Here is an 18993-nt window from a genome sequence, read left to right as displayed (position 1 = left end):
TGGCCCATACAGTGACATCAGTGCAATTAGCAGGAGATGCACAGCAGTGGGTTGTCATGCCAAACATTCCTTAAACTAGGCCTTTAAGGGCACATGCCTAAGTTCAACGTAAATCGAACGAGGGACCAACAACGTACACATAACACAGACGGACCATACATCATTAAAATAACATAATGAAGAACTGTTGAGGTCACCGCATTTAAACGGTCGGCGAAGCAGTTTCATTTCTACACATGAAATGTAAAATAGTTTAATATAAAAAAGTGCAACCACTTAGAGTTAACTTATGAGATTATTCGTTTGATCAAATTGAATGCATACCTTTTCATAAAGATATGGATATATTTCACTGTTAGTTTTTTATATATATTCATTTCCAGTCTATTTAAATCGTCAATAAGTTTTTGCGATGTCTCGTTTTGCATTTTTATATATTTGTATGTATTATCATAGCTGTTTTGATAAACATGGAATAGACCCAATGGAAACAGGGGCAAGCCATGTAGCCTAGCTTTAAAAGATGCTTCTGATTGGAGACTGAAGTAACAGGGCCAAACGGACAATAACAGAACAACAGAAACATTCGGGTCGCCTCGGCATTTTTTCATCGAAAACAACCTTGGATGTATATGGACGATTTACATTCTCAGAAATCGGTGTTTTTAAGTCCAATGCAAGTAGATCGCGTAGTAATTTAATTTAACAGTTAAACTTAATGAGACTTAACTCTTTGGAATCTTAATAATGATTGCAATAATACACTTCACTGGCAATCAATTTAAACTTCGATCAATAAATACAAGCCAAAACACTAAATTTAATTAATGATATCATTAAAAAAATACGAACTACTTTTACTGATGTACCGGCAATCCGAGTTTGTTTTCGATAAAAATGGGAAACCTTAAGTGGAAATAAATGGGTGTGAACCAGTCCGTTAGCGCTTAAGTCTCCTGCAGATTTGCAATACCAAGTTTCATTAACAATTAAAATATATGGTATACTGAATTCTGATATTCTGAAAAAGAAATTTATCGGACAACGAAACGGAATGTAGATGATGCTACAAACACTACAACAACTCTGAAAAAGAGCACGTGCCAACAGGTGAGAAAAGCGTGCAGTTGGACCGGAGCTCGAACCCGGGACCCTCGGCTCACAGGGCGAGTGCTCTATCGACAGAGCTACCGGGTCGCTTACACACGTTCTTAACACCTGTATGGCTAATGTTACCGTCATACACACGTGACCAGATCAATACACTGAAAAATATATATACAAAGTAAATAAAACAACCAAAGAATAAAAACAGCGGTCTCGGTGCAATAGGCCAGTTAACTATGAAAGATTATAAGTATCTTCCATGGCCGAGAGTGTAAGATAGGTTCATTCCGACCCGAGCGTAGGGAGTTATGCGGAAACGAGGTTTACCGAGTTTCCGTAAAACACCCAGCGCGAGGGTCGGGATGAACCTATCTTACACGAGCGGCTATGGTAGATGCTTTTTCTCCCACCTCAGTTAAACAAAATTAAGTAAAAATGTATTTTTTGCTGGAACTCTTTTGTGCTTAGTGAAAATAATTGCGTATGGATATGCGATAGCACGTGGTTGTCATGGATATTCGCGCAGTGATTCAGAATATGTTAATAGTCAAATCGGTCTTTTTAAATAGTTCTAAAGAGAATGAAGCATTATTTCTTGAACGATGCGTGAAAACTGTTTTATGGTGACATTTGAAGCGAGAAATAATTAATTAGCGTTCTAAATATTACCATAAGACAAGATTTCCTTGATGCTATAGTCTTCAACAAGGGAGGTAATTACAATGTGGTAACCATTAAAAAGGAGTTCCATACGGGCAATTTATCTTCGCCCGTGGGAGAAAAAACATGCCCCAATTTCTGGAAATATATATACTAGTAGTTTAAAACATAGTGGCTTGACTTTTCAGAAATTAAATATATTATTATCAATAAATGTGTTGTGACCTTGCTAGAAGTCATTGTTCATAATTCCATCCACAAAATAATCATGAATCATGCAATAGAAAAATACGTACCGGATACTGGTAGCCATTAATGAGACTTCGAGCACGCTCACAACAAATTGTTAATAATAACATTTATTTCCCAAATTCAAGCTACTGTTGTTTTAACCTTTTAAGTTTAATTCATATTTCATCGTTTGTTTATGTTATCATCCTCCCGCACCCCTCACATTCTACGGAATAGCATCAGAATTGGTATTTGTTATACAGTCGAACCCCGTTTGCCCCAAGGGACCGGCGAAAAGACCTCGAGCCTCGGGGAGTTCGAGCCAAGCTGTATAGCTTATTTTCAGTATTCGATCCTTTACATCCAATTACAGCCAACGAGGAAATCGAGCTAAGCGTTTTCGAGCTAACGGGGTTCGACTGTACTTTGAACTGACCTCTGTTGTAGTTTTTCATCGGTTAAACGTTTTATCAGGAAATATAGCAATGATTGCTATGACAATGGAGCAATAGAATTTGCTGAGGATAAACAATCAGAAATATTTCGACAAATTGGGGCTTTGCATCAAGACAATAAATTTAAATCCTTTGCATGAAAACAATGAAACCAATTATAGTTAAATAAGAAGTTCTACCTCTAAAACCGTCTGTATCCAAACTTCCCTCTGTCATATTGAGAATAAACTTGGCAGATCTATCTGTTATGTCCTCTACAATGATGGCTGTGTCGTCGTCGTCAGTCTTTGCTGAAATAATGAATACAGTTGTATGATAGAAGTTTAAAAATCAACAACAATTATTCTAAAATGTGCGTTCATCTTCATGACTGGTTGCTCATCTTTTCTAAACCGAGTTCATAGGATTAAAGTATGCCAATCGAACTGTTACCCATAGCCTTTGTTGTATTAATGCACTAGTCAATTGTAACCACGCCCACCCGGTGGTACACCGGGGATAGCGGGGGCAATGGGCTGTGTTTTTCCCTTCCATGTGGCCGCGCAGTGCCAAGTGATTGCGGTGGTTTTGTATTCACCCCGAAAATAGCGGGAAATTGGCCTTACCTAGGATGTCCTCGGGTAGCGGGGGCATTTGGCGGGGATTTTGTCCCCTCAAGGCGAGTATTTCTTGGTTACAATTGACTGATGCATAACCTTGATTAGATTCGACACAGCTGAGCAACTGACCATTCGATTTATAATCGATATTCACTTTACCAGTTTCAGTTCCTGTCTCAGTTTATTGGCAATATAATATTACCAATCTTACAATAAACAAAACTGAACTTGACTCAATAGGTCAATAAAATAACTATTTATTTGCCAGTTAATTTATCTCGCAAGCAATATTAGTGTATATGCCCACGACTCTGCCAATGGGATAGCCGAGCGGTTAGCGCAGTGGTTAGCATTAACTCCTCTCCTAGGACGCCCCCGCCCTCCCCCGCACACACAAGTTTAAACTAATGGGATTGCTGCAAAAACAATGACTATAAATTAGACATTCAGATATCGTCTAATATTCGCGCCAACACAAAGAAGTTATAATTATATTTGCCTTACTGCATACTGCCCCAGACTAATATCGACTAAAATATAACAATTACATACTTACTACCGAATCAACCAAGCACCCAAACAATCCAATTATCTGTCAATGCATATACGATCCAGTAACTCTGTGTGCAGCAGATGAAGGTGGTGTGTAAGCTTATTTATACGCGCACTCGGGCCTTGCCCATTTGGCGAGTGCTCCGTTACAATTGTTAGTCATTTTAGTTTGTGGAGCATAGTGCACAGACAGAATGTAACCCTGGTAAGAGCTACCCTGGTTCTTTCAGGTGTACCAGTGTATAGCACTGTCACTGAACCCCCATTTAATGTCCCACCCGCAAGACGATTAGTATGTTTTAGTGATGCGACGGGTAATCGAACCTGCGACCCTGGGATTGATAGTCAAGTATGTTACCACTAGACCACGGATCCGCCATCAGCAGATGAATGTCATGTATGCTAGTTATATACTATTCGGGTTGACCAAGGACCGTTTTCAAAAAGCCTATTACTGAACAATCTAAACATAGTGAATTATATTCATGTTTTTGGTATAAATACATTGCTTTTTTAATTAAACTTTGAAAAATGGCAATTTTCACTATGTTGCAAGTGTTCACTATGATGCTTTATGAATTTGGGCCAAGATGTATGTGCTTAAATATGCCGTAAATGTTCTTATTTCTCTTCTATTCCAGTATGATTTAATCTAATTATGATATAATTAGCGAACACGCAGTTTTTATGAAATTACCATTTCGTTTTAACGTCACAATGGAAACTGAGTCCGACCAATCTCCCCGATGTTCCCGATTTTTCCCGACTACTGCCCGGACATTCACGAAGTATTTGGTGCCCGGCTTTAGTCGTTTTATAATGGTTCTCATTTCGTCAGTTGCAATTCGCTCTGTTGGTCCATTCAATTCCTTATATCTATATTTAGAAAATAGTATTATTATTTTAACAAAATGTTTGAAGAAAAGGTTCCATGATGTGCTTTAAGAAATATGAGTTAATACGTATTAATGCTTAAATTATTAAATGATAGAATGGGTTGCATTGCATTTCAAGGGGTTAGAAACCAGATGATACAACAGAAGATTGTAAAAAACTGACATCGTTTTTGAACAACGCATTTAATCTTACTTTATACCAATGTATCACATCGTTTATAACACGTGCATCTGGCGCATTTTTTTTCCAGTATGAAATTTATTGGGGTTGTCTACCACATAAATATCAGGTTTTTTTTTTTAAAAAGCGTCGGTATATTTATCTGTACTCATAATAAGATATGATTTCAACTGGAAACCCATAATGCGCTATTTTCAAACAATGAGACAGCAGCATTGTTGCATTTATTATTTTTTATAATGTCAAATTATGTATTATCGGCCTTATATTAGCTAGCATTGACAATTGACTAGGCTTGTTTTATGGAAATACTGCATTTGCCGATTTTGGGACCATCTGGTGTCTAGCTCCTTTAATGCAGTCTAGCTTCACCCATTAACGATAACATATGGATGGAGGAGAAGGTTATCTCCTCTTCATCTATATTGGAGAAGGCTAAAGCAAATATGTTTTTCTTAACCACATGATCATATCTTATCTATATTGGAAAATGCAAATAAAGAATATATGTTATCATGAATCATATGATCGTATCACAACTATCTTCGCCATAAAATATAAGGTCAAAGAAACCAATAGATTATTCAAACAATATAGATAATAACGTACCTTATGACATAGGCTAATTTGCCCCTTTTTGGTGTAAAGCTAGGGAGCCAGGATATTACCAATTTTCTTTGTGATAACGCTCTTATTTCCGTGATTTTTACAGAAGGTATCCGAATGCATAATGAATCTGAAAAAAACAGCAAAAGAAATAGATATAGTCAATTGTTTTGAGCCAAAACGAAGTAATAATAATAGGATGGAACAGACCAGTCGAACCCCGTTAGCTCGAAGTCCCAGAGACCGGTGAAAATACCTCGGGCCTCGCAAAAATCCAGCCAAGAGAACTTTTTTACCTCTAGTTCAAAGAAATGGGTCCTTAGCACCAAGTTCGAGCTAAAGAGGAATTCGAGCCAAGCGAGTTCGAGCCAACGGGGTTCGACTGTTTATAGTCTCTGACCAGACATAAACTGAACGAGGTAGACAATGTATTAACAATACATAAGGACCACATATGCATAAATATTATACATATATGTTGCGTTTCATATTATATATAAGTAAAGCTGATTTCCATACCAAATCTAAATGGAATGCACAGGTCACATTGAATAGTATTTTTTGAAGTGTATGATATAGCAGATTTATAAAATATAATAACCAAACTGGTTTATCCACTGATAAATTGTAGTTGAAGGATATAAGTAAACATCGAACATATTTTCAAAGATATGTAAATATGTCTTTAGTATTTTGCATATTTATTATTTTAATAGAACGTTCTTGTATGCAAACCTTTAGATCAAAACGTACAGATAATAATAACCCTTACCCTCAAAACAAATCACTAGCAACAATAACACAAAACTGTTTCTTATGCAAAAATCCATTGTAAAAATATGATGACCCATATCTCGTATTAATCCGTAAAACGCCGGAAAATACCGGTTCACAACACTGCAGCAATTCGGAATAATTGTTCAGCAATCACGGAAGCTAACGACGATTCGTGATATATTCCGAACGACTATAACCGGAAGCTAAAAGATCAAACCACTTGGACGAGTTAAGTTCTACTACTTATCACGGAAACTACCGATGATTTACGAAATATCTCGAGCGTCTTTAACCGGAAGCTCAGAGGTCGAAACACTTTCACTAGCGATGCTGTGCCAAAGTTAAACGGCTTAATTATAGACAGTTTACAATAAGTAACAGAACAATATAGCATCTGTTTACCTATGTAAATAGCGTGGGTTGAAAGCGGAAGGTTTCATCTGCTACTTTAGTTAATGCATCTTACAGCATGTTCACCACTTGATCTACAATGGGGAGAGAGAGAGAGAGAGAGAGAGAGAGAGTAAGGTTTATGTTGTATGAAGTATAGAATCACCTGGTAGAATAAATGTGCTAGTACAGTGGCGTAGCTACATATAGACCTTGTAGGCCTGGGCCTACAACTTTTTTGAAAAAAATGACAAAATTTAAATAACCCAAAAATGCAATAAAAACTAATAGCTACTCAAACACTTTGAACAACTCAAAAGTTTGGGGGGTTTTAATCATAGTTTGGAGTATATTTAAACTACATGCAGGGTGTATTGCTTGATTGTGTTGTAAGCATTGAAAATATAATAAGGTGTGTGTAATGCACATATAAAAGTCCTCAAACTCACAGAGAACCATCGAGCCTACAAGTGTTTAAAGCCTAGCTACGCCCCTGGATATGTTCCATAAAACTTGAAGCTGTTGTCTGATTTCCTTGGTTCATTCCTACATTCATGACTTGCATTGGAACTCTAAAAAAACATACAAGATATCAATAGCGACGCTACGAACAATGTAGCAATGAAAAATTACTGGGAGTAAACATATTCTCTAAACTGAACTACAAACACCAAACTCAACTCAACTCAACATCTTTATTTCCCTCATGGCTGGAAATATTCATGATATATACAAACATTGATAGACATAAAACGTATATAATATATGTATAATAATAGTACAGTTCAAAATTGTTGCATATCTACTATATTATACATTATTTACTAGTAATATATTTAAGAAAATGTTGAAGGAATGTGATTTTGCATAAAGCACATTCATTATAGGACGGAAGAAAATCTAGTTCCGAATGAAAATTAACTATTTAAATGTTTGGCTACTGGGCGTGTTCATAGAGTTTTCATTGAATTTATAAACTGTCGTTGTCGGCATCCATATTGCGCAATCCGTCAGATCTTTGCACAAGAACATGAGTAGGTGCAATCGGAACTCTACGGCAACCATCCAATAGATCTCGAAAATGATACGGGTATTAAAAAAAATTGTTCATCATGGCGGCACACATTGAAAAACGTATCGTATCACACAATGTGTTTTAAACCATCAGGGGACACATTTAATGATTTAGGGGAAAAAGTGATATTATACCGGTTCTGAGAGTTAACTTGAAACTTATTTCAAGTTTATCCTAAGGGTATTTAAGACACAAACCATACTCATTCATTTCAGTACACCGTTTAGGTTACCGAATGGATCTGCATAGCGTAGGGATAATTGAGGTGATCGCAGATAGCCTCATCATATGTTCGTATATCTTAAAGCCTATTTACGAGATTTATACCGAAGCTTGCCGGAGATGGCCGAGTTTTTATGGTTGTAGTAAGTGTAGAAAAAATAGGGTACGACAAAGGGATTGAACGTAGCAATTTTGTATTCGATAAAGTGAGTACATCCGGTGTAGGAGTAACAATAATGGCGAAAAATGTAAATAAAATGTATATCAGGTAAATCAGCACTTTAAAAAAAGAACAACAACAACACAGGTTTAATACCAATAAAGATTGAAAGCAGCCACTGAAATAGAACCATGCTTTGATACACTGTTATGTGTTTAAAGAAGGAAAAGCAAATTTAACACTGAGAAGTCACTTCCGGATTGGTGTAATTTGCCCTCTATTAGGAAATCAGAATTTGATTTACTTCTCAAAACAGCAGACAAAGGCAACAGCTGTCTCAATAAAAGCTGTCAGATCTAGAGCAGCAAGCATCAATTTGGGCAAATGAAACACATGTATTTACTTCTTTATTTAGCTGGGAGCATCTTCAAGTGGTAAAGATGAACATTTTCTTAACAAAGTCGTTGATCTTTTAAAAGAAATCAAATACTGTCCGAATATAAACATGTATTTTGCTCCAGGCTAAAAAAAACTCTACTGGAACATCACGGATGGTAGCAACAACATTACAACTGTTTGATTCACCTGGCCCAAATTTCTCGAAACTTCTAAAGCTTAACATGCTTTAGTAGCTTACTTCAATTAACGAAAATACATATTTAAATCAAATTTGGATGAAAGAAAAATGACTATTGTGATTGTCATAAAGATAATTCATATCAGAAGTATCCAATTTAATGTTACCTGACGGACTATAATAGGTCCGTGATGTTACACAAATTATTGAAAAACAAAAAAAAGTGAGCTTAGCTTAATCCCATTATCAATAGTTTCGAGAATTTGGGGCCAGGCTCTAGAGCATATTCTGGTGACCATTGACTCGGCGGTGATGCTATTGACACACTGATAACCAAACTTCTTCATGAACGTTAATTGCAAGAGATTGACGGTGAAATGAGGCTGTAGCAGCAGGTAACCTGGACCACGACCTGTATTCAATATTGATATTATCCTTATCCTTAGGCATGCCTCCGTGATTCCATTCAGCCTATTTGTCAGCTACATATAAAGGCCAATCAATACACTTATAGTCTGTAATCTTAAATTTAAGTTCTATCTAAGTTGAATATTGATACGGCTACAGTGGATGAAGCTGCATCAGCTAGAGGAGGATGAAGTCCCTCTTTTTTGGTACGCGGTATGTAGCGTTTACTTAAGATTTAAGACAGTGGTACGCAGAAGGCCGAAATACAAATAAACACTACGCACCACAATGCAATATAACATATGACCACGCAACCTGAAACCGCACAATACACGGCCACACGACATACAACCACACAACATACGACGTTATACCTTATGACTACACAGTACCTAAGTCGTCCTGGCCTACGACCATACAACATACGACAATACAACATTAGACCACACAACCTATAACAACACAATATACGACTACACAACATACGACTGCACAACCTACGACTACACAACCTACGACTACACAACATAAGACTACACAACATACGACTACACAACATAAGACTACACAACATACGACTACACAACATACGACTACACAACATAAGACTACACAACATACGACTACACAACCTACGACTACACAACATACGACTACACAACATAAGACTACACAACATACGACTACACAACATACGACTACACAACATAAGACTACACAACATACGACTACACAACATACGACTACACAACCTACGACTACACAACATACGACTACACAACATACGACTACACAACCTACGACTACACAACATAAGACTACACAACATACGACTACACAACATAAGACTACGTAAACAACCTACGCCGCCGAGGCCTTCGACCACAAAACAGACGACAATACAATGTTGGGCCACTCAACATTAGACCACAACATATATATTACTTCACAGCCTACGACTACACAACTTACGACTATGCAACATACGTCTAATAATTTTGTTCAAGGTGACTCTTGAAAACCAAACCCACAACAACACAACCAAGACTGCAACAGTTCTTCTAAGGCTGCATCTACCAGGGGTGCAACAACGACAACAACAACAAAATATACACCACAAAAAACAGCGATGATGACAACATCACAACAAACAAAAGCCTTCAACGACGACAACAACACCATATAGCAAAATTTTACAAAAACAATACGAATTCATATAATGATGACAACAACAACAACAACAACAACAACAATATAGCAACGACACGAAAGCCGAAAAACAACAACATAACGAACAACTACAATGACAACAATAATTCAACAACATCGGTAAGCACCAGTTAGAGCGTTATCAGTTTCATTGATAATTTATGCATATATTTTCATAGGTCCACGAATCAGAGCGTATAGATTCAAGATTCAAGATTTATTTAGATCATGGGTTATTACAACCATGTGATCAGAACAATAACACTTTAACAAACAATTAATTAAACATATATAATATATGTCTACTTTGTTTTTATATATATATATGTAGACATATATTACATACAGTTTCCTATAATAGGAAATACTAAGTCGTATTGTTTTAAAGGAGAATGACTGACTACTTGACATAAGATAAAAGGGACTTACAAAATATAGCCAGTTTAATAAGTTCTTTTTTGTTTTTACTGTTCATTAATTGATCTAACTTAATACAATTAGAGTTACGACAAAAGTACAATTTAATATTTTTCTTTCTATCGTCTGAAAAATGTAAGTAAGTAATGAAATTCATCGCCTAAACTATTACTACTACACAAATGACATGTTCTACGTTCTCACTCAACATTTTGACCACGCCCTACTTCAATAGGAAATTTGTGATTCATAATTCTAAATTTAAGCAAATACAATGAAAGATTCTTCGGTAGTATATCAATATAGCTTTCAAACACAAAATCTTTTTTGAATACTTTATACATTTGACATTTTGGTGAATTTGAAACAATACTATACCAATTTTGAATAAATTGGTCAGATAATCTGTTTTTAACCATATTCTTAAAAACAATAGCACTATTAACCTGTTATAAATCAAAGTACATACTCAATCCTAAATCATTTAAAGTATTCTTAACAAAGGAAAGCCATAGGAACTTCAAGCCAGAGGTAACATCATCGTGCAAGGAATATGCAGTATTATACAATAAGTGACTAATTTTGCTGCTGCTCACATCAGCAGAATTTAATATTTTACTCCAAAAGGTCAAAAGCCTAGTTTTAGCTTGAATAGAAATTGGTTTTAAACCAAGTTCACCATAAATCATACAATTAGGGGTACGCTTTTTAAATTTAAAATGAGTTTACAATATTTTAACTGAAATTGGTCTAATATCTTGAGATCCTCCATAGCCCATACCTCTGAACCATATAATAGTATTGGTACAATCATTGAATTAAACAAATACAATTGTAAAGAGTAAGCTAAGTTAAGTTTACGAGATTTCTTTATAAGTGCAAACATTGCTATACGAGCTTGATCTACCAAAAGTTTTTTAGTTTTAGTAATTTTACCATTGTAGCTAAATATAACACCAAGATACACAAACTCATCGACAATATCTACTTTAGCGCCATCATAGTAGAAATCCTGTTCTTTCAGTAATGTTCTTTTAGACTTACAAAAAAAACAATAACTTTAGTTCTACAAGGATCACCTTTAAATCCCACATATTACAATATTCTAGCATGGCATTCAATGCCGCTTGCAAGTCGGCGTGAGATTCGGCGAGAATAACTGTGTCATCAGCATAAAGTAATATATAAAGACGTAGGTCTCATCATCATCACTTAAACATTCAAAGGTACTTTTAGAAAAGGTTTCAAGCCCTTCAAACCTACTTGACATAAACTGAGTCAAATCATTAAGAAACAGAGAAAATAATATCGGGGAAAGGTTCTCACCTTGCCTAACACCAGCTTGACTACTAAAAAACTCTGATAATGAATTGCCAACTTTAACACATGACTAAGCAATATCATACATACTATTAATTATCTTAATACATTTAGCATCTATATTATTTTCTAAGAGTTTATGCCACAAAGCTATTCTATTAACACTATCAAATGCTTTCTTATAAGATTTATGTGTATAAGTGTTCCTTATGTTGCAAGGGGAGTAACCGATGTGTCTTTATTTTAGTTGTATGCAACCTTTTCTGCTTTTTCCACAAAGCAATGATGCGACGTCCTTGATTTTGAACTTCTAGTTTAATGTTAATTCGAGGTGTCTATATTTATTCAATATCATAACAAAATAATAATTATCAGTGAATTCAATGTCACCTATTTAATTGACACTTTTATACTGTAACATATGTCAATGACTAGATCAATACTTTTGATTTCATCGTGGGGAAAATCATTTTCAAAAAGCCATACTGCTTGTCATCATTTTAAAACACATATTGCTAAAATGTCAACAACTGTCACAAACAAGGATGTGATTCATGATTCGTCTATTCGGGAATTTTACATACCGTTGAAAGGTAAGTTTATTTGCCCACAAAGCTTCTGTGGCACATTTCAATAAGATGGAACAACATTGTGGTCGTAAACCTGCGTATTAATGAGTGCGTTAGTCCAAATAATTGTACGTTGACAGATTTTTTTTTACGATTTTGATAAGGCAAATCCTAGAAAGAATACCGTATAACACATTTGTTTTTTTAGACTAAAAAGTGTGTGTGTGTCCATCTGTATGTACAGCCTAAAGTTGTGTACCAAGTGTAATCATGGGCATGGCCTCCCAGGTCTGGGGATAGCGTGGAAAATAGGCCAAGTTTTTACTTTCCAGGTGGCCTGCAGTGCTGAGTGAATGCAGTGATTTTGTTTTCATGCCGGAAATAGCAGGGAATGGGCATTACATAGACTGACCCTGGGGTGTGGGGGCATTTGGTTAGGAATTTACCAGCAGTAATTTTACCAGCTGGGTTTTTACCTGGGATTGGCTGGATTCAAAAGTCAAAGTCCTCGCTATTCCCCCAACCTGGGAGGGCCTTGGTTACAATTGACTGATGCATTATGGGAATAATCTAAACGATAAATGTTCATACAACACTTTTATTGAGATACAGTTTTAGGTGTGAAAATTTATGATCTTTCTTGAAACTAACCCAGGGCCATAACTAATGAATATCTAAAACAAATATCTAAAACACTTTCTTTTCATTTATTTGATGTACTACATACTTTATTTTTTAATGATTTGTACTTCCAATAATCCGACTCTATTTTAGGGATTCAACTTATCCCTCAGCACTTGCTATCTACAGGGACAACACCATATAAATAGACACAAGACACACTTTTTTTATTTTTTGTATTTGCAGACTGTATTCAAGAATGCCTATTATTGTGGCTATTGAGGGATTTGCTTTATCAAAAATCTGTTCAACTTTCACAGTGTGATGAACTTACCATTGTATTTTTATTGCATCATTATTCTAATTTAACATTTCAGAAGAGGGTTTTGAGGGGAAAGCCTACCTCCAGTACAGCTTCATAAAGCCGGACTATGTTGATCTAGAACATACTGTCGTACCAGAGCACTTCCAGGGTAGAGGAATCGCTAAAGTACTAGCAAAGGTATATAATATAGATATGATGTATATTTATTATGTATACATTGTCTAAACTTTAATTTTGACCTACCGGTAGTTAAGAAATTGTGATAGCATTTTTGACCATCAATCCTTCAATGTGAAAAAAACTTTAACGTTAGTCACAACTAAAGCCTATTAAATGTATTTAGATGAGACTTTGTACACATTGCCTGAGAGGAATACACAGTCACAGTCATGCATATTAAAGCTGCACTCTTACAGATATACAATTTTTACAACTTTTTTATTTTTGGAAAGAGCAAATTTTTGCGTAAACATCTGCAAACCAATGATAAAAAATTGCTGACAAAAGATCAGATCGTAGATCTTCATATTTTCATTCGAAAATTAATGTTTTATGGATTAAAGCATTACCAATGGTTTAAGAAAAATGCGTACAACCGAACTTAAATTAAAAATTATGCTATGCAATATTTTTGTCAGCTGTCTTTTACTTGTAATTGGTTGACATGCATTTTTGCAAAAATTAGCTCGTTCCAAGACAAAAGATAAAAAAATTGTCAAAACATTCAATCTATGAGAGTGCAGCTTTAAAGCATTCCCTTGCAGTGAATTTATTGTGATTGCAATAAAATGGATAGTGGTACTTTTTCATCCTCTTTCAATATGACAGTTAAAAAAAGGATTATTAAAATATTATAAAGTATCAGTATGCTTCTTTATTACTACATGTATGTAGTAAATGCTTTCTGGTAGTTTATAGAGATTTATCAGTGAAATAAAATTGATATTTTACTGTTTCAATTTGATATATTTCACTGTTTTAGAATTTAAGCCCGCTATGAGTTCCAAATCAAACATGAGCACGCACAGGGCTGAGACACTTGTCAATGATGTCAACTCCGAACCCTTCCCTAAATTTGCCACGAATTGGACATGGAAAATGGGTGGCAGTTGGTGGAGTATTGGAACGGGTGGCACTTGGTGTAAAACGATGAAAAACAGAATAAAATGGGACTTTGATCTAATTTTTCACCATTTTCCACCAAATGCCACCCCAACGTGGCACTTGGTGGAGTATTGGAACATTTTCCACCAAATGCCATGTGGCAAATTTTTTCACCAAATGCCACCCCAACGTGGCACTTGGTGGAGTATTGGAACGTTTTCCACCAAATGCCACGTGGCAAATTTTTTCACCAAATGCCACCCCAACGTGGCAGTTGGTGGAGTATTGGAACAATTTTCCACCAAATGCCACGTGGCAGTTGGTGGCAAATTTTTCACCAAATGCCACCCCAAGGTGGCAGTTGGTGGAGTATTGGAACAATTTTCCATCAAATGCCACGTTCAGTTTCTTTGATCTTTTTTCACCAAATGCCATGCCAATGTGGCAGTTGGTGGAAATTACGTGGCACTTGGTGGAAATAAAATCATGGGATTTATGAAGTATGCATACAACAACCTAAGAACAACAAAAACATTTCTTTGCAGTCATTTAGTTTCATATGTACACAAAATTACAAAGGATCACAGTTGATGGTGAAGAGCTGTCTGCATTTCTACATTTGGAGAAATCCTGAAAACAGTTTTAGTATTATTTATTTTGGAGGTTTCATTTTAGCTATCATTTTTCAAAATATATTTTAAAATTAGATGCATAAATAAAATGACAACATTAAAAACATACTCTTAAATAAGTTTCTTCAGCTTTGGGCCTAGCCAGATTAATACCAAGTATAACAACAAAATGATATACCATAACTAATTATAGAATACAGCCTCATACATTGAATCATTGCAAATATGTTTTACAAGAGCACTTGTCTGTTGTATTAGCAATGACAATACAGGTAAAAAGTTAATTTAACTACCGGTTTTGGTATTTTGAATATTGAAATGTCAATAACCTGTTTCTTTTCTTTAGTGATGCAGTCATTCGGTTGTTGTTTTCTGCAAGTTTGGCTTTACTTCTTCTGCTATAGAAGTCCCCTATTCATATTTCTTTCTGAAAAAAGCGATCATTTTAATAAATCTGTTCAATATAACAGGGTTTGCCTCACAGAAGAATGTTATTTGTTCTACAATTTGTTCTACAAATGTCTTTGGAAACATGTGTACACCAAGATTCACTTTAATATCTTTATTTTTTCAAAATCATGCAGCCAACAACATGAATTACACCAAGGCTTTGTCAATACCAATAACGATTTTTCTTAAAAACACACACACCCTTTAGATCATATACATCTTCTACATCTTTTCTTGACTGGCATTTAATATTGTTTATCTCACCCTTCATAGCACTTACCACTTTTAAATAAGTATAAGCTAATAAAATATGATAAAACTATGAGGTCAGTCTCGATCATTTAAGTTATTGTAATATTCAAATATTTACCAAAAAGGTCTTAGAATCTTGTCCAAGTACATTGTCATCCTTATGGGGGGGGGGGGGGGTTTGTCTGGAAAAAATGTGTATAACATTTCTTTATACATCTTCAACTTCATTGTACAAATTTAATGATAATTTTTAAACTTAGTACATTGCTTGACTGAGTATTTGTCAATTATTTTGGAATAAAGTGAAACATACTTGACAGTACATGCATAAAGCTTATCTCTTAGTCAAACTTTAAACAAAGACAAAGAGCCTAATATGTGTAAAAATAAAATAAAATGATAAGTCATGATCTTTTTTGGATGTTAATATGATAAAAAAAAAAAACAGTTACCTTATAATCAATCCATTTTATTAAACAAAACTGCACAATTTTTTTCTCACTATTCAAAGTTCCACAAAATTAATGCTAGTAACTGTCAGAAGATTCAAATATTTTGAGGAGATTTTCCAGCAGAGAGGTCATTCCGAGTTTAAATCAAACATTAATGGGGTCCCTGTACCTTTGGGGAAATAGCAACAGAGCACATGTACACAGAAAACTTAGTTTAACTCATCATTATCATGATCATGATAATCATCATCACATTGTTGTTGTCGTCATCATCATCATCATCATCATCATCATCATCATCATCATCATCATCAACAGCACCACCACCACCACCACCACCACCACCACCACCATCATCATCATCATCATCATCATCATCATCATCATCATCATCATCATCATCATCATCAATAACAACATGCTGTTGTTGTCACCACCACCACAATCATCATAATCACCAATACCACCACAATCATATTCACCAACACCACAATGAACTACCAACAACAACACAATTGTCAAAATCAACCACCACCACCACAATCATCATAATCACCACCACCACAATCATCATAATTACCACCACCACCACCACCATCATAATCATTATCAATAGAACCACCAACATCATAATCATCATCAATAGAACCACCAACATCATAATCATCATCAATAGAACCACCAACATCGTAATCATCATCAGTATAACCTGAGCAACATTACCAGTTAGTTTTAAATAGTAGCATATGTAATGATGCTAAAACAGCAGCATGAACAGCAACTGTCGTAAATTCTATTATTATTCCATCATGATAAGTAATGGTTCCATTTTACAGAACTCTTGAGATTTTCTAAGTCTTTTTTCACCAAATGCCACCCAAAAAATTAACTAAGTTCATTTTTTCACCAACTGCCATATGAAAAATTAACTAAGTCCCACTTTTTCACCAAGTGCCACATGAAAAAAAAACTGAGTTCAATTTTACACCAACTGCCACCTCCAGTTGGGTGGAAATTTCATGGCAGTTGGTGGAATTCTTGATATTCCACCAAGTGCCACCCATTTTCCACCAAGTGCCACCCATTTGCCATGGATTTGGGTGGCATTTGGTGGAAGTTGGTGGCAAATTTAGGGAAGGGAAATGACATTACCTACGCATAAATATATTGGCGTGTTTTTCTCAAAAAGTGTAATTAAATGACTTTTAATTCCAATTTTAGGCATGTTGTATAAAGAAAAAATGCTTGTTTCAGTGTAGGATAGCAAAATATTTCACCTCATGCACACCAAAAATATTATAATACATGTAATATAAATCTTTGTGCTCACTCGGTGAAATATTTTACGATCTAACACAGAAACAAACAATTATCCTGTATTTAATTTTATTGAGAAGTTTATTGATCATTTGAAGCATGTAATAGAAAGTCATTGTATAAATTTCTTGTTTGTCTATTTTCAGACTGTATTCGACCACTTTGTCGACGAGCAAAAATACATTCGTCCAACCTGTACATACCTCCAGAAGTTTTATAATGACAACCCCATTCCCAGATATGCAGAGAAAGTGAAATGGAACTAGTTTCTGTGATGTCATGAAATGTTCATATTGACACTAGCAAACCAGTTATGTCTCAGGCATTTAGAATGATATACAACAGTGAACTTGAACGTCAACAAGCTGAAAGAGGTCTTAAAAGTATAGTAAACAGCACTAAGCCACTTGGTGAAATTAGCGCAAGACTGCAAGCTGTGCACTGATAAATTGTTTTCCGTGTTTGCTCAAATTCTTTTTTTATATCGCAGGGATTGTCCAAAAACTAAATGTCAAGCAATGTAGATGGATTTTGGGCTTGTTCATCCAATTTTTTTTTTGATTAATTAAAGTGACACTCTTATTCAAAATCAATGCATACACATGTATCGCAAACATCAATTTTGACTAATAAACCTTTTACTACTTACCAAATAATGCATTAATTGATAATATTATTTACTGATAACAAGATTGTGACCGTGTATTTAATAGCAGAAAGCGCAAAAATATTAAATGATTGGTGAATGCTAAAACATTTACTGCGGTCTACTATAGTCTCATAAGGTAAAATTACCGTGTTTTATGCTCATTTCTTTCAAATTAAACACGGTATCCTTCATAAGAACCATAGTTTTCGACATTTCTTCATCTTTTTGGGAATATTAAAACAATATTATTAATTGTGGTAAATCTTATCTGGAAGTAAGAGAGCATCTTTGATTTAGTTATATTTTAGTTTACTATATTAAAGTAAAAGTAGAATGGCAGCGCCCATGTAGTATAATTAGCTTTTAAAGTCAATGGTAATTATAAGCTATTTAACTTTTTTTCCATGAATATCATATTTGATACAATGCCAAAATTTTATATTATAAAGACCATTTCTGCTTATCGCATTTCTTGTTAAATGACAATTAGATACAGTTCAGGTTAAGCAGGAACATGTCTGTTGAAATTCAGTATTATGAAGATTTTTGTTCATTGTCTTTATAATTATATATCATCAGTCTACTTGTAACATTATGTGTTAAATTAAATGAAAAAAAGAAGAAATTCCTGGTCCTTTTTCATTGAATGACCATCATTTGCTGCTGTGACGTAAGAACTTTGTTTGATATAAAGCATTACCCAGCAAGGAAAAAACTGTATATTATATTTTAAATGCCAAAGAAACGTGACTTTATCTTTACCTGGAAATTATAACCTTA

At 34.9% G+C, this 18993-nt stretch overlaps 2 protein-coding genes across 2 annotated transcripts in view; one reads left to right on the top strand and one right to left on the bottom strand.

The window, feature by feature from the left end:
- Nucleotides 1-6229, bottom strand: part of LOC128239936 (netrin receptor DCC-like) — a 29462-nt gene extending 23233 nt beyond the window's left edge. Inside the window, exons 1-4 of the mRNA XM_052956391.1 lie at nucleotides 6060-6229; nucleotides 5291-5417; nucleotides 4302-4480; nucleotides 2633-2743 (exon numbers count right to left, since the gene is read on the bottom strand). Coding sequence (XP_052812351.1) covers nucleotides 2633-2743; nucleotides 4302-4480; nucleotides 5291-5417; nucleotides 6060-6138 — 496 coding nt within the window. The 5' untranslated portion in view covers nucleotides 6139-6229. The remainder of the gene's footprint in view (nucleotides 1-2632; nucleotides 2744-4301; nucleotides 4481-5290; nucleotides 5418-6059) is intronic.
- Nucleotides 6230-12134: 5905 nt separating this feature from the next.
- On the top strand, nucleotides 12135-18838 carry LOC128240171 (protein NATD1-like). Its single transcript, XM_052956688.1, has 3 exons — nucleotides 12135-12435; nucleotides 13410-13534; nucleotides 17711-18838. Exons 1-3 carry the CDS (start codon nucleotides 12264-12266, stop codon nucleotides 17828-17830), a joined length of 417 nt encoding a protein of 138 aa, XP_052812648.1. The 5' UTR covers nucleotides 12135-12263; the 3' UTR covers nucleotides 17831-18838.
- The last annotated feature ends 155 nt before the right edge of the window (nucleotides 18839-18993 follow it).

Source organism: Mya arenaria, chromosome 7 (genome assembly GCF_026914265.1).
Source record: "Mya arenaria isolate MELC-2E11 chromosome 7, ASM2691426v1".
NCBI lineage: Eukaryota > Metazoa > Mollusca > Bivalvia > Myida > Myidae > Mya > Mya arenaria.
This window is presented reverse-complemented; position numbering and strand designations above follow the sequence as displayed.

Bases quoted from the DNA above. Each gene is read 5' to 3' on its own strand.
- LOC128240171 (XM_052956688.1), top strand. From the start codon at position 12,264: ATGTCAATGACTAGATCAATACTTTTGATTTCATCGTGGGGAAAATCA. The intron at 12,436-13,409 runs GTAAGTTTATTT...TTAACATTTCAG, and splicing joins ATTTTACATACCGTTGAAAG to AAGAGGGTTTTGAGGGGAAA. The intron at 13,535-17,710 runs GTATATAATATA...GTCTATTTTCAG, and splicing joins TCGCTAAAGTACTAGCAAAG to ACTGTATTCGACCACTTTGT.